Consider the following 16,685-nt stretch of genomic DNA (forward strand, 5'->3'; position numbering starts at 1 on the left):
TAGTGTTCTGTTTATAATGTAGGTTAAGGTCCAGTAGTGTTCTGTTTATAATGTAGGTTATGGTCCAGTAGTGTTCTGTTTATAATGTAGGTTAAGGTCCAGTAGTGTTCTGTTTATAATGTAGGTTATGGTCCAGTAGTGTTATGTTTATAATGTAGGTTATGGTCCAGTAGTGTTATGTTTGTAATGTATGTTAAGGTCCAGTAGTGTTCTGTTTATAATGTAGGTTAAGGTCCAGTAGTGTTCTGTTTATAATGTAGGTTATGGTCCAGTAGTGTTATGTTTATAATGTAGGTTATGGTCCAGTAGTGTTCTGTTTGTAATGTAGGTTATGGTCCAGTAGTGTTCTGTTATAATGTAGGTTAAGGTCCGGTAGTGTTCTGTTATAATGTCGGTTAGGGTCCGGTATTGTTCTGTTATAATGTAGGTTACGGTCTGGTATTGTTCTCTGAGGTACATAAAGTCTAAATACACATCATGTACCTTCAGAGGTAGATGATCTCACCTAGTACTGTTCGCTGCCTTAAGGTACATGTGCGGATAAACTAGTACAATGATATATATATTTGAATATAAAGGTACACTCATTGGGGTGGAGGGCGGTGACTGAGTGGGGGCGTGGCTTTCACTTAGTTATTTTTGGCCACCCGTGAGTGAAAGTGTTGTACCCATATTTTAGTGGTCTATGGTTATGCTAATTAAAGTTTGAAGCATGTCCACTGCTAGTTCAGAAGTCTTTATAAATGTTTAGTTAAGAGCATGTAGTAATAAAGAGGTTGAATTGATATTGTAGTGACCTTAACCTGACTGGGAGACCTTAACAAGGTGTTGACTTAACAGTTGCTGGTCGGGGATGAGGTTTTGCAACTTTAAAGGAACAGAACTCGTTGTCACTGTGGTGCTACTCTTAAAAGGCACATTTTGTACCTTTTTGTCTCTTTTAAAGGAAAATGTCAACATAATCTCCAGCACCACCCCAACATCAACACACAGTATGTGATAATTGCGCATTTCTAGGTTTTGTGGTAAAAAGAATATAGAGGAAGATATGTGTTTCCAATGATGTCATCGGTGTGCATCATGTGATTTTAACCAATTATGACGAGGCTTGCCTGCTAATTTCCTACTAATTGGTTGATTATGTCATTGGAAACATATCTTCCTCTATCTGTTTACTACCAAACATAGAAACAAGAACCATTTTTACATATGTTGATATTGGGGTGGTGCTGGAAAGAATGGGTATGGGTACGAACTGCAAGGGTACAATTATGTACCCATACCTCACAGGGCACCACTACAGGGACAAGTGTTTGAGGACAGTTCAGTCATTTTTGGAGAGTGTATCAGCAACATCAGTGCTAGTAAGAAAAGTCAATATCAACCTCTCCTCCCTAGTCACACCTCAACCTCTCCTCCCTAGTCACACCTCAACCTCCCCTCCCTAGTCACACCTCAACCTCCCCTCCCTAGTCACACGTCAACCTCCCCTCCCTAGTCACACGTCAACCTCCCCTCCCTAGTCACACGTCAACCTCCCCTCCCTAGTCACACCTCAACCTCCCCTCCCTAGTCACACGTCAACCTCCCCTCCCTAGTCACACGTCAACCTCCCCTCCCTAGTCACACGTCAACCTCCCCTCCCTAGTCACACGTCAACCTCCCCTCCCTAGTCACACCTCAACCTCCCCTCCCTAGTCACACCTCAACTTCCCCTCCCTAGTCACACCTCAACCTCCCCTCCCTAGTCACACGTCAACCTCCCCTCCCTAGTCACACCTCAATCTCCCCTCCCTAGTCACACGTCAACCTCCCCTCCCTAGTCACACGTCAACCTCCCCTCCCTAGTCACACCTCAACCTCTCCTCCCTAGTCACACCTCAACCTCCCCTCCCTAGTCACACCTCAACCTCCCCTGCCTAGTCACACGTCAACCTCCCCTCCCTAGTCACACGTCAACCTCCCCTCCCTAGGCACACGTCAACCTCCCCCCCCTAGGCACACGTCAACCTCCCCTCCCTAGTCACACGTCAACCTCCCCTCCCTAGGCACACGTCAACCTCCCCTCCCTAGTCACACGTCAACCTCCCCTCCCTAGGCACACGTCAACCTCCCCTCCCTAGGCACACGTCAACCTCCCCTCCCTAGGCACACGTCAACCTCCCCTCCCTAGGCACACGTCAACCTACCCTCCCTAGGCACACGTCAACCTCCCCTCCCTAGGCACACGTCAACCTCCCCTCCCTAGGCACACGTCAACCTCCCCTCCCTAGTGGAACAGGTAGTTAGCTGTTAAGTGGAGCAGATAGTTAGCTGTTAAGTGGAGCAGAGCCCTGGCTGATTTAGTGTGGTGGATGTCACTGCATGATCTACAGCCTTGGATAGGAACATGTTACTCGTGTTAAAGTAGTAGTGGTACATTCATCATGAAAACCTTTCATTTGGTCCAATGATAATATAGCAGACATACAGTACCAGTCAAAAGTTTGGACACACCTACTCATACCAGGGTTTATTTTTACTATTTTCTGCATCGTAGAATAATAGTGAAGACATCACAACTATGAAATAACACGTATGGAATCATGTAGTAACCAAAAAAGTGTTAAACAAAACAAAATATATTTGAGATTCTTCAAAGTAGCCACCTTTGCCTTGATGACAGCTTTGTACACTCTTGGCATTCACTCAACCAGCTTCATGAGGTAGTCACCTGGAATGCATTTAAATTAGCATGTGTGCCTTGTTAAAAGTTAATTTGTGGAATTTCTTTCCTTAATGCTTTGAGCCTATCAGTTGTGTTGTGATAGATAGCCCTTTTTGGTAAAAGACCAAATCCATATTATAGCACAAACAGCTCAAATAAGCAAAGAGAAATGACAGACCATCATTACTTTGACTCACCTTCATGTCTTAATCTGAAAATGTCAAGAACTATGAAAGTTTCTTCAAGTGCAGTCCCAAAAACCATCAAGCACTATAATGAAACTGTCTCTCATGAGGACCGCCACAGGAATGGAGGACCCAGAGTTATCTCTGCTGCAAAGGATAAGTTCATTAGGGTTACCAGAAATTGCAACCCAAATAAATGCTTCACAGAGTTCAAGTAACAGACACATCTCAACATCAACTGTTCGGAGAAGACTGCATGCCTAACCCTAATCATGCCTTCATGGTTGAATTGCTGCAAAGAAACCACTACTAAAGGACACCAATAATAAGAAGAGACTTGCTTGGGCCAAGAAACACGAGCAATGGACATTGGACCGGTGGAAATCTGTCCTTTGGTCTGATGAGTCCAAATTCGATATTTTTTGGTTCCAACCTCCTTGTCTTTGTGAGATGCAGAGTAGGTGAACGGATTATCTCCGCATATGTGGTTCCCACTGTGAAGCATGGAAGAGGTGTGATGGTGCTTTGCTGGTGACACTGTCAGTGATTTATTTAGATTTCAAGGCACACTTAACCAGCATGGCTACCACAGCATTCTGCAGCGATATGCCATCCCATTTGGTTTGCGCTTAGTGGGACTATCATTTGTTTTCAACTGAACAATGACCCAACACACATCCAGGCTGTGTAAGGGCTATTTGACTAAGAAGGAGAGTGATGGAGTGCTGCATCAGATGACCTGGCCTCCACAATCACCTGACCTCAACCCAATTTGAGATGTTTGAGATGGAGTTGGACCGCAGAGTGACTGAAAAGCAGCCAACATGTGCTCAGCATATGTGGGAACTCCTTCAAGACTGTTTGGAAAAGCATTCCTCATGAAGCTGGTTGAGAGAATGTCAAGAGTTTGCAAAGCTGTCATCAAGGCAAAGGGTGGCTATTTGAAGAATATCAAATATATTTTGATTTGTTTAACACTTTTTTGTTTACTACATGATTCCATGTGTGTTATTTCATAGTTCTGATGTCTTCACTATTATTCTACAATGTAGAAAATACTAAAATGAAGAAACCCCTGAATGAGTTGGTGTCCAAACTTTTGACTGGTACTGTATGTGTTTGTTGTGTAGGATATTGTGATACAGCTGGTATGTGTCTCATGCAGGATGCTGTGGCTACCTACAAGGAGACTCGTAACGGCCTGATAGGACTGGACTATTCCACAAAATTTTCCCCATGGTAAGTACCAGCATAGCCACGGGAAGTACGGGTGTTGAGGGTACTGCAGCACCCCCTGAACAATCAGAATAAAGTAAAAGTAGTTCACTGAGCCTTTACTAGTATTAGCAAACCGATATAGATGTCTGTAGCGCAGGCAACAATGTTTTTCAGCGTCTTCAAAAACTTAGTTGTATGATTAAAAACAGTAGCTTGTAAGATTTAATCGTTGTATTTGTAAGAGTTGTTGCCCTGCGATTGTCATTCTAATGTAATCCAGAAAGAACAAAACCCTGTCCTCAAACATTTACATCAAATGGTCCATAGCTATGGGCAAAGACACAAAACATCCACATCAAACTAAATATTCTTCTTGATCAAGTAACATGGAAAACAACACCATTTTGGGGGGGAATATTGGTGCTTGCAACACCAGGGTTGTGGGTTCAATTCCCACAGGGGACCAGTATGAAAATGTATGCACTCACTATAAAATGTATTTGCAGACCGATATGGATGTCTTCAGCGCTGGCAAAAAACTATAGACTGTATCTATAACTGTATTCTACAGGTTGGCTATAGGCTGTATCTCCCCCAGGTATATCTACCAACAGATCAAGAAGTATGAGAGTGAACGAACAGCCAATCAGAGCACATACTGGTGAGTTCCTTCCTGCTATCTCGTATCCTGTTGTTTTCAGGAACATGATGAGATCAGTCACTAAATCCATGTTTATCTCCTGTTATGCACAATACCAGTCAACGGTTTTAGAACACCTACTCATTCCAGGGTTTTTATTTCTACTATTTTCTACATAGTAGAGCTGTCATCAAGGCAAAGGATGGCTACTTTGAAGAATCTAAAATGTAAAATATATTTTTATTAAACTTTTTTTTTCTTACTATATCATTCCGTATGTGTTATTTAATAGTTTTGATGTCTTCACTATTCTACAATGTAGAAAATAGTAACAATAAAGAAAAACCCTGGAATGAGTGTGTCCAAATGTTTAACTTGTACTATAGCTGTGATGAGCCAGGGTGGCTGGGTAGGAGATGCACCTTTTAGTGTACTTAGTTCAGGTAACTGAATAGACTGTGAATTGAATAGAAGAAGTGATGGGGTTTTATTAAGCAAGACTGACGGTACATGTCTTCCAACAGGGTAGTATTTGAGCTGCTCTGGAGAGACTATTTCAAGTTTGTAGGAGCCAAATACGGAGACAGACTGTTTGACATCAAAGGTAAAGTTGGAAAGCCAGTTGTATATGTTGTCATCTGAAGCTTATTGCACATTATCTCATGGTGGTTATGTGTTTTCATCAGGCCTTCAGGACAAATCCATCCCTTGGAAGAAGGACATGAATCTGTTCAATGCATGGAAAGGTTAGGGAGAAATCATTACAAATCTATAGTCTTTACAATACCACTCTGATCTACGAGGTGACTACACAGAGCTGTATAGGGAACTGAACGTCTGTGGGATGCACTGTGGTAAATAAACCGTAACAATGTTCAAACTATCATCTCTCATACTACTGAGTTGTTGTAACTTCTCTTTCTCGTTGTTCTAGAGGGTCGTACCGGGGTGCCGTTCGTTGATGCCAACATGCGAGAGCTGGCGCTGACGGGGTTCATGTCTAACAGGGGTCGCCAAAACGTAGCCAGCTTCCTCACCAAGGACCTGGGACTAGACTGGAGGATGGGGGCCGAGTGGTTCCACTACCTTTTGGTGAGGCTCCTGGCCAGGGTTAGTGTTAGGGTTGGGACCTGGGTTAGGACCTGGGACTAGACTGGAGGATGGGGGCCGAGTGGTTCCACTACCTTTTGGTGAGGCTCCTGGCCAGGGTTAGTGTTAGGGTTGGGACCTGGGTTAGGACCTGGGACTAGACTGGAGGATGGGGGCCGAGTGGTTCCACTACCTTTTGGTGAGGCTCCTGGCCAGGGTTAGTGTTAGGGTTGGGACCTGGGACTAGACTAGAGGATGGGGGTCGAGTGGTTCCACTACTTACTGGTGAGGCTGGTGCCCAAGACTAAATCAACCCCTAGCCCCTACCTTTGACCCCTAGCCTCCCTCTACACTTAGATCTGAAAGGATAGTACAGATGTATCCAAGGTGGTGGGAACTAGACCCAGCCTGTGATAGGAGAGATGTATCCAAGGTGGTGGGAACTAGACCCAGCCTGTGATAGGACAGGTGTATCCAAGGTGGTGGGAACTAGACCCAGCCTGTGATAGGACAGGTGGATCCAAGATGGTGGGAACTAGACCCAGCCTGTGATAGGACAGATGTATCCAAGGTGGTGGGAACTAGACCCAGCCTGTGATAGGACAGATGTATCCAAGGTGGTGGGAACTAGACCCAGCCTGTAATAGGACAGATGTATCCAAGATGGTGGGAACTAGACCCAGCCTGTGATAGGACAGATGTATACAAGGTGGTGGGAACTAGACCCAGCCTGTGATAGGACAGTTGTATCCAATGTGGTGGGAACTAGACACCGCCTGTGATAGGACAGATGTATACAAGGTGGTGGGAACTAGACCCAGCCTGTGATAGGACAGTTGTATCCAATGTGGTGGGAACTAGACACCGCCTGTGATAGGACAGATGTATTTATCCACAGTGGTGCTAACTAGACCCAGCCTGTGATAGGACAGATGTATCCAAGGTGGTGGGAACTAGACCCAGCCTGTGATAGGACAGATGTATCCAAGGTGGTGGGAACTAGACCCAGCCTGTGATAGGACAGATGTATCCAAGGTGGTGGGAACTAGACCCAACCTGTGATAGGACAGATGTATCCAAGGTGGTGGGAACTAGACACAGCTTGTGATAGGACAGATGTATCCAAGGTGGTGGGAACTAGACCCAGCCTGTGATAGGACAGATGTATCCAAGATGAACTAGACCCAGCCTGTGATAGGACAGGTGTATCCAAGGTGGTGGGAACTAGACCCAGCCTGTGATAGGACAGATGTATTTATCCACAGTGGTGGGAACTAGACCCAGCCTGTGATAGGACAGATGTATCCAAGGTGGTGGGAACTAGACCCAGCCTGTGATAGGACAGATGTATCCAAGGTGGTGGGAACTAGACCCAGCCTGTGATAGGACAGATGTATCCAAGGTGGTGGGAACTAGACCCAGCCTGTGATAGGACAGATGTATCCAAGGTGGTGGGAACTAGACCCAGCCTGTGATAGGACAGATGTATCCAAGGTGGTGGGAACTAGACCCAGCCTGTGATAGGACAGATGTATCCAAGGTGGTGGGAACTAGACCCAGCCTGTGATAGGACAGATGTATCCAAGGTGGTGGGAACTAGACCCAGCCTGTGATAGGGCAGATGTATCCAAGGTGGTGGGAACTAGACCCAGCCTGTGATAGGGCAGATGTATCCAAGATGGTGGGAACTAGACCCAGCCTGTGATAGGACAGATGTATCCAAGGTGGTGGGAACTAGACCCAGCCTGTGATAGGGCAGATGTATACAAGGTGGTGGGAACTAGACCCAGCCTGTGATAGGACAGATGTATACAAGGTGGTGGGAACTAGACCCAGCCTGTGATAGGACAGGTGTATCCAAGGTGGTGGGAACTAGACCCAGCCTGTGATAGGGCAGATGTATCCAAGGTGGTGGGAACTAGACCCAGCCTGTGATAGGACAGATGTATCCAAGGTGGTGGGAACTAGACCCAGCCTGTGATAGGACAGATGTATCCAAGGTGGTGGGAACTAGACCCAGCCTGTGATAGGACAGATGTATACAAGGTGGTGGGAACTAGACCCAGCCTGTGATAGGACAGATGTATCCAAGGTGGTGGGAACTAGACCCAGCCTGTGATAGGACAGATGTATCCAAGGTGGTGGGAACTAGACCCAGCCTGTGATAGGGCAGATGTATCCAAGGTGGTGGGAACTAGACACCGCCTGTGATAGGACAGATGTATCCAAGGTGGTGGGAACTAGACCCAGCCTGTGATAGGACAGATGTATCCAAGGTGGTGGGAACTAGACCCAGCCTGTGATAGGACAGATGTATCCAAGGTGGTGGGAACTAGACCCAGCCTGTGATAGGGCAGATGTATCCAAGGTGGTGGGAACTAGACCCAGCCTGTGATAGGGCAGATGTATCCAAGGTGGTGGGAACTAGACCCAGCCTGTGATAGGGCAGATGTATACAAGGTGGTGGGAACTAGACCCAGCCTGTGATAGGACAGATGTATCCAAGGTGGTGGGAACTAGACCCAGCCTGTGATAGGACAGATGTATCCAAGGTGGTGGGAACTAGACCCAGCCTGTGATAGGGCAGATGTATCCAAGGTGGTGGGAACTAGACCCAGCCTGTGATAGGGCAGATGTATCCAAGGTGGTGGGAACTAGACCCAGCCTGTGATAGGGCAGATGTATACAAGGTGGTGGGAACTAGACCCAGCCTGTGATAGGGCAGATGTATACAAGGTGGTGGGAACTAGACCCAGCCTGTGATAGGGCAGATGTATCCAAGGTGGTGGGAACTAGACCCAGCCTGTGATAGGACAGGTGTATCCAAGGTGGTGGGAACTAGACCCAGCCTGTGATAGGACAGATGTATCCAAGGTGGTGGGAACTAGACCCAGCCTGTGATAGGACAGATGTATCCAAGGTGGTGGGAACTAGACCCAGCCTGTGATAGGACAGATGTATCCAAGGTGGTGGGAACTAGACCCAGCCTGTGATAGGACAGATGTATCCAAGGTGGTGGGAACTAGACCCAGCCTGTGATAGGGCAGATGTATCCAAGGTGGTGGGAACTAGACCCAGCCTGTGATAGGGCAGATGTATCCAAGGTGGTGGGAACTAGACCCAGCCTGTGATAGGACAGATGTATCCAAGGTGGTGGGAACTAGACCCAGCCTGTGATAGGGCAGATGTATCCAAGGTGGTGGGAACTAGACCCAGCCTGTGATAGGGCAGATGTATACAAGGTGGTGGGAACTAGACCCAGCCTGTGATAGGACAGATGTATACAAGGTGGTGGGAACTAGACCCAGCCTGTGATAGGACAGATGTATCCAAGGTGGTGGGAACTAGACCCAGCCTGTGATAGGACAGATGTATCCAAGGTGGTGGGAACTAGACCCAGCCTGTGATAGGGCAGATGTATCCAAGGTGGTGGGAACTAGACCCAGCCTGTGATAGGACAGATGTATCCAAGGTGGTGGGAACTAGACCCAGCCTGTGATAGGACAGATGTATCCAAGGGGAACTAGACCCAGCCTGTGATAGGACAGATGTATCCAAGGGGAACTAGACCCAGCCTGTGATAGGGCAGATGTATCCAAGAGGAAGTAGACCCAGCCTGTGATAGGACAGATGTATCCAAGGGGAACTAGACCCAGCCTGTGATAGGACAGATGTATCCAAGGGGAACTAGACCCAGCCTGTGATAGGGCAGATGTATCCAAGAGGAAGTAGACCCAGCCTGTGATAGGGCAGATGTATCCAAGGGGAACTAGACCCAGCCTGTGATAGGGCAGATGTATCCAAGAGGAAGTAGACCCAGCCTGTGATAGGGCAGATGTATCCAAGAGGAAGTAGACCCAGCCTGTGATAGGACAGATGTATCCAAGAGGAAGTAGACCCAGCCTGTGATAGGACAGATGTATCCAAGATGAACTAGACCCAGCCTGTGATAGGGCAGATGTATCCAAGAGGAAGTAGACCCAGCCTGTGATAGGGCAGATGTATCCAAGAGGAAGTAGACCCAGCCTGTGATAGGACAGATGTATCCAAGGGGAACTAGACCCAGCCTGTGATAGGGCAGATGTATCCAAGAGGAACTAGACCCAGCCTGTGATAGGACAGATGTATCCAAGAGGAACTAGACCCAGCCTGTGATAGGACAGATGTATCCAAGGGGAACTAGACCCAGCCTGTGATAGGGCAGATGTATCCAAGAGGAAGTAGACCCAGCCTGTGATAGGGCAGATGTATCCAAGAGGAAGTAGACCCAGCCTGTGATAGGGCAGATGTATCCAAGAGGAAGTAGACCCAGCCTGTGATAGGACAGATGTATCCAAGAGGAAGTAGACCCAGCCTGTGATAGGACAGATGTATCCAAGAGGAAGTAGACCCAGCCTGTGATAGGACAGATGTATCCAAGATGAACTAGACCCAGCCTGTGATAGGGCAGATGTATCCAAGAGGAAGTAGACCCAGCCTGTGATAGGACAGATGTATCCAAGAGGAAGTAGACCCAGCCTGTGATAGGACAGATGTATCCAAGAGGAAGTAGACCCAGCCTGTGATAGGACAGATGTATCCAAGAGGAAGTAGACCCAGCCTGTGATAGGGCAGATGTATCCAAGGGGAACTAGACCCAGCCTGTGATAGGACAGATGTATCCAAGGTGGTGGGAACTAGACCCAGCCTGTGATAGGGCAGATGTATCCAAGAGGAAGTAGACCCAGCCTGTGATAGGGCAGATGTATCCAAGAGGAAGTAGACCCAGCCTGTGATAGGGCAGATGTATCCAAGGGGAAGTAGACCCAGCCTGTGATAGGGCAGATGTATCCAAGGGGAACTAGACCCAGCCTGTGATAGGACAGATGTATCCAAGAGGAAGTAGACCCAGCCTGTGATAGGACAGATGTATCCAAGAGGAACTAGACCCAGCCTGTGATAGGGCAGATGTATCCAAGAGGAAGTAGACCCAGCCTGTGATAGGACAGATGTATCCAAGAGGAAGTAGACCCAGCCTGTGATAGGACAGATGTATCCAAGGTGGTTTATTTAGATGAATGTCTGACTGTGGGTATACCTATTGAATGGTTTCAGGTCACACCAGGCTGGTTAGGAGACCAGTAGTGGACAGTAACCGGAGGTCTGACCAATCAGTTCCATCTCTCTACTTCCAGGTGGACCATGACGTGAGCAGTAACTATGGTAACTGGCTATACAGCGCGGGGATAGGAAATGACCCGAGAGAAAACAGGAAGTTCAACATGATCAAACAAGGACTCGACTACGACAACAACGTATGTTTCAGTCTGACCAATAAACACTGTTGGGGTTAACACATAAATGGAGGAGGATGCTATAGCAATATACCATACAATTACCCAGAAAGTTTCTGCTATGGCAACTTTGAGAAACTGTTTGTAATAACTAGTGATTGTCCCCTTGAAGAGGATAGGAGACAATGTTAGACACTGGTTTGTAATAAGTGATTGTCTCTTGTGGTGGAAATTCTACCTTAAACTAATAATGAGGAGAGGCATACTCAATAATCAATCATGGTATTATAATAAGGAGGGGGGCGCACCACCCACGCAGGTGAAATGAAGTGAGAGCCTCCTGTACAAAGAGCACATAAGCCTTATATACTCTAGCTATCTTATGCAAACACATGATCTTATGCATGTGTGTGTACAGGAGGAGAGACGAAACTGTGTTACGGGGTACAGACTATAATGAATAGGTTGTCTCAGTCTGTCACAACTGAGTGAGGACAATAGGTGCCAAGGTGACAGGAAGTCACTCCAGACATACTTCCTCTAAAAGTAGCTCAACGGTTCCCCCAAGATGGGCAAGCAAGCACCTTTCACTGTCGGACCAAATTATGTACAGTCGTGGCCAAAAGTCTTGAATGACACAAATATTAATTTTCACGAAGTCTGCTGCCTCAGTTTGTATGATGGCAATCCCCCAAAAACATTTCCACTGCATTTCAGCCCTGCCACAAAAGGACCAGCTGACATCATGTCAGTGATTCTCTCGTTAACACAGGTGTGAGTGTTGACGAGGACAAGGCTGAGGAGCACTCTGTCATGCTGATTGAGTTCGAATACCAGACTGGAAGCTTCAAAAGGAGGGTGGTGCTTGGAATCATTGTTCTTCCTCTGGCAATCATGGTTACCTGCAAGGAAACATGTGCCGTCATCATTGCTTTGCACAAAAAGGGCGACAACAGGCAAGGATTTTGCTGCCAGTAAGATTGTACCTAAATTAACCATTTATCGGCTCATCAAGAACTTCAAGGAGAGCGGTTAAATTGTTCTGAAGAAGACTTCAGGGCGCCCAAGAAAGTCCAGCAAGTAGGACCGTCTCCTAAAGTTGATTCAGCTGCGGGATCGGTGCACCACCAGTACAGAGCTTGCTCAGGAATGGCAGCAGGCAGGCGTGAGTGCATCTGCACGCACAGTGAGGCGAAGACTTTTGGAGGATGGCCTGGTGTCAAGAAGGGCAGCAAAGAAGCCACTTCTCTCCAGGAAAAACATCAGGGACAGACTGATATTCTGTAAAATGTACAGGGATTGGACTGCTGAGGACTGGGGTATAGTCATTTTCTCTGATGAATCCCCTTTCCGATTGTTTGGGGCATCCGGAAAAAAGCTTGTCCGGAGAAGACAAGGTGAGCGCTACCATCAGTCCTGTGTCATGCCAACAGTAAAGCATCCTGAGACCATTCATGTGTGGGTTGCTTCTCAGCCTAGGGAGTGGGCTCACTCACAATTTTGCCTAAGAACACAGCCATGAATAAATAATGGTACCAACACATCCCCCGAGAGCAACTTCTCCCAAACACCCAGGAACAGTTTGGTGAACAATGCCTTTCAGCATGACAATGATCCCAAAAAACACCGCCCGGGCAACAAAGGAGTGGCTTTGTAAGAAGCATTTCAAGGTCCTGGAGTGGCCTAGCCAGTCTCCAGATCTCAAATCAAATTCAAATCAAATCAAATTTATTTATATAGCCCTTCGTACATCAGCTGATATCTCAAAGTGCTGTACAGAAACCCAGCCTAAAACCCCAAACAGCAAGCAATGCAGGTGTAGAAGCACGGTGGCTAGGAAAAACTCCCTAGAAAGGCCAATACCTAGGAAGAAACCTAGAGAGGAACCAGGCTATGTGGGGTGGCCAGTCCTCTTCTGGCTGTGCCGGGTGGAGATTATAACAGAACATGGCCAAGATGTTCAAATGTTCATAAATGACCAGCATGGTCGAATAATAATAAGGCAGAACAGTTGAAACTGGAGCAGCAGCACAGTCAGGTGGAAGTTGAAACTGGAGCAGCAGCATGGCCAGGTGGACTGGGGACAGCAAGGAGTCATCATGTCAGGTAGTCCTGGGGCATGGTCCTAGGGCTCAGGTCAGTTGAAACTGGAACAGCAGCATGGCCAGGTGGACTGGGGACAGCAAGGAGTCATCATGTCAGGAAGTCCTGGGGCATGGTCCTAGGGCTCAGGTCCTCCGAAAGAGAGAAGGAGAGAATTAGAGAATGCACACTTAGATTCACACAGGACACCGAATAGGACAGGAGAAGTACTCCAGATATAACAAACTGACCCCAGCCCCCCGACACATAAACTACTGCAGCATAAATACTGGAGGCTGAGACAGGAGGGGTCTCCATAGAAAATCTTTGGAGGGAGTTGAAAGTCCTTGTTGCCCAGCAACAGCCCCAAAACATCACTGCTCTAGAGGAGATCTGCATGGAGGAATGGGACAAAATACCAGCAACAGTGTGTGAAAACCTTGTGAAGACTTACAGAAAACGTTTGACCTCTGTCATTGCCAACAGAGGGTATATAACAAAGTATTGAGATAAACTTTTGTTATTGACCAAATACTTATTTTCCACCATCATTTGCAAATAAATTCATTAAAAGTCCTACAATGTGATTTTCTGGATTTGTTTTTCTCATTTTGTCTGTCATAGTTGAAGTGTACCTATGATGAAAATTACAGGCCTCTCTCATATTTTTAAGTGGGAGAACTTGCACAATTGGTGGCTGACTAAATACTTTTTTGCCCCACTGTATATCCACAGTAAAACGAGTCCTATATCGACATAAGCTGAAAGGCCGCTCAGCAAGGAAGAAGCCACTGCTCCAAAACCGCCATCAAATAGCCAGGTTATGGTTTGCAACTGCACATGGGGACAAATATTGTACTTTTTGGAGAAATGCCCTCTGGTCTGATGAAACAAAAATAGAACTGTTTGGCCATAATGACCATCGTTATGTTTGGAGGAAAAAGGGGGAGGCTTGCAAGCTGAAGAACACCATCCCAACCGTGAAGCACGGGGGTGGCAGCATCATGTTGTGGGGTTGCTTTGCTGCAGGATGGACTGGTGCACTTCACAAAATAGATGGCATCATGAGGGAGGAAAATTATGTGGATATATTGAAGCAATATCCCAAGACATCAATCAGGAAGTTAAAGCTTGGTCGCAAATGGGTCTTCCAAATGAACAATAACCCCAAGCATACTTCCATTGTTGTGGCAAATTTGCTTAAGGACAACAAAGTCAAGGTATTGGAGTGGCCATCACAAAGCCCTGACCTCAATCCTATAGAAAATGTGTGGGCAGAACTGAAAAAGCTTGTGTGAGCAAGGAGGCCTACAAACTTGACATAGTTACACCAGCTCTGGCCAAAATTCACCCAACTTATTGTAGGAAGCTTGTGGAATGCTACCTAAAACTTTTGACCCAAGTTAAACAATTTAAAGGCAATGCTACCAAATACTAATTGAGTGTATGTAACCTTCTGACCCACTGGGAATGTGATGAAAGAAATAAAAGCTGAAATAAATCATTATCTCAACTTTTATTCTGACATTTCACATTCTTCAAATATAGTGGTGATCCTTCCTGACCTAAGACGGGGAATTTTTACTTGGATTAAATGCCAGAAATGGTGAAACCTGAGTTTAAATGTATTTAGGTGTATTTAAGTTTCTGTCAGCTCTCGGGTAAGCGACCGGGGCGGCAGGGTAGCCTAGTGGTTAGCGCGTTGGACTAAAGGTTGCAAGTTCAATTCCCCGAGCTGACAAGGTACAAGTCTGTCGTTCTGCCCCTGAACAAGGCAGTTAACCCACTGTTCCTAGGCCGTCATTGAAAATAAGAATTTGTTCTTAACTGACTTGCCTAGTTAAATAAAGGTCAAATAAAAAACTCATGGGGTCCTGCTACACAGAACAGTTAGAACAGGCCTCTTATTAATACACACTGTTCTATCTGTATATGCGTTAGTTAAAGAAACTATCTCAAGACCAATGCCTAGGCTTAAAGAAGATATTTCAGTTCACAAGCATTCATAAGATGTAACTTCAAAATGCCCTCACACTCTCCTCTTCAGGGGGACTATGTTAGACACTAGGTTTGTAATAACTAGTGATTGTCTCTCCTCTTCAAGGGGACTATGTTAGACACTAGGTTTGTAATAACTAGTGATTGTCTCTCCTCTTCAAGGGGACTATGTTAGACACTAGGTTTGTAATAACTAGTGATTGTCTCTCCTCTTCAAGGGGACTATGTTAGACACTAGGTTTGTAATAACTAGTGATTGTCTCTCCTCTTCAAGGGGACTATGTTAGACACTAGGTTTGTAATAACTAGTGATTGTCTCTCCTCTTCAAGGACACTATGTTAGACACTAGGTTTGTAATAACTAGTGATTGTCTCTCCTCTTCAAGGGGACTATGTTAGACACTAGGTTTGTAATAACTAGTGATTGTCTCTCCTCTTCAAGGGGACTATGTTAGACACTAGGTTTGTAATAACTAGTGATTGTCTCTCCTCTTCAAGGGGACTATGTTAGACACTAGGTTTGTAATAACTAGTGATTGTCTCTCCTCTTCAAGGGGACTATGTTAGACACTAGGTTTGTAATAACTAGTGATTGTCTCTCCTCTTCAAGGGGACTATGTTAGACACTAGGTTTGTAATAACTAGTGATTGTCTCTCCTCTTCAGGGGGACTATGTTAGACACTAGGTTTGTAATAACTAGTGATTGTCTCTCCTCTTCAAGGACACTATGTTAGACACTAGGTTTGTAATAACTAGTGATTGTCTCTCCTCTTCAAGGGGACTATGTTAGACACTAGGTTTGTAATAACTAGTGATTGTCTCTCCTCTTCAAGGGGACTATGTTAGACACTAGGTTTGTAATAACTAGTGATTGTCTCTCCTCTTCAAGGACACTATGTTAAACACTAGGTTTGTAATAACTAGTGATTGTCTCTCCTCTTCAAGGACACTATGTTAGACACTAGGTTTGTAATAACTAGTGATTGTCTCTCCTCTTCAGGGGGACTATGTTAGACACTAGGTTTGTAATAACTAGTGATTGTCTCTCCTCTTCAAGGACACTATGTTAGACACTAGGTTTGTAATAACTAGTGATTGTCTCTCCTCTTCAGGGGGACTATGTTAGACACTGGATCCCAGAGCTCAAGGGGATCAGAGGGGGGGAGGTCCACGCACCATGGACCCTTAGCTCCGCCTCCCTGTCTCACGCACAGGTGTCCCTCAACGACACATACCCTTCCCCCATTGTCATGGCGCCAGAATGGAGTCGCCACACCAACAAGAAGCCGGTGGGTGTTGTTAAAGATGTGAATTTCATAGAAAAAGGAAGTGGTGTATGTAGATCTACATTTCTAGAATGGCTCTACCGGTTATGATCAGATATTTAGTGGTGTATGTAGATCTACGTTTCTAGAATGGCTCTACCGGTTATGATCAGATATTTAGTGGTGTATGTAGATCTACACTTCTAGAATGGCACTACCGGTTATGA

The 16,685-nt window shown here is 45.9% G+C and overlaps 1 protein-coding gene across 3 annotated transcripts in view; it reads left to right on the plus strand.

Moving 5' to 3' along the window:
- The window catches only part of cry-dash (cryptochrome DASH), a 36,671-nt gene that overhangs the window by 18,452 nt on the left and 1,534 nt on the right, over positions 1-16,685 (plus strand). For 2 of the 3 annotated variants that reach the window (XM_031796923.1, XM_031796924.1), the window contains 7 exons: positions 4,058-4,131; positions 4,682-4,771; positions 5,275-5,354; positions 5,437-5,496; positions 5,685-5,842; positions 11,014-11,133; positions 16,306-16,482. In XM_031796923.1, coding sequence (XP_031652783.1) covers positions 4,058-4,131; positions 4,682-4,771; positions 5,275-5,354; positions 5,437-5,496; positions 5,685-5,842; positions 11,014-11,133; positions 16,306-16,482 — 759 coding nt within the window. Of the gene's footprint in view, positions 1-4,057; positions 4,132-4,681; positions 4,772-5,274; positions 5,355-5,436; positions 5,497-5,684; positions 5,843-11,013; positions 11,134-15,241; positions 15,280-16,305; positions 16,483-16,685 lie in introns of those variants that run through there. The other variant, XM_031796925.1, reaches the window with a different exon arrangement.

The sequence above is a fragment of the Oncorhynchus kisutch genome, linkage group LG18 (genome assembly GCF_002021735.2).
Source record: "Oncorhynchus kisutch isolate 150728-3 linkage group LG18, Okis_V2, whole genome shotgun sequence".
Lineage (NCBI taxonomy): Eukaryota > Metazoa > Chordata > Actinopteri > Salmoniformes > Salmonidae > Oncorhynchus > Oncorhynchus kisutch.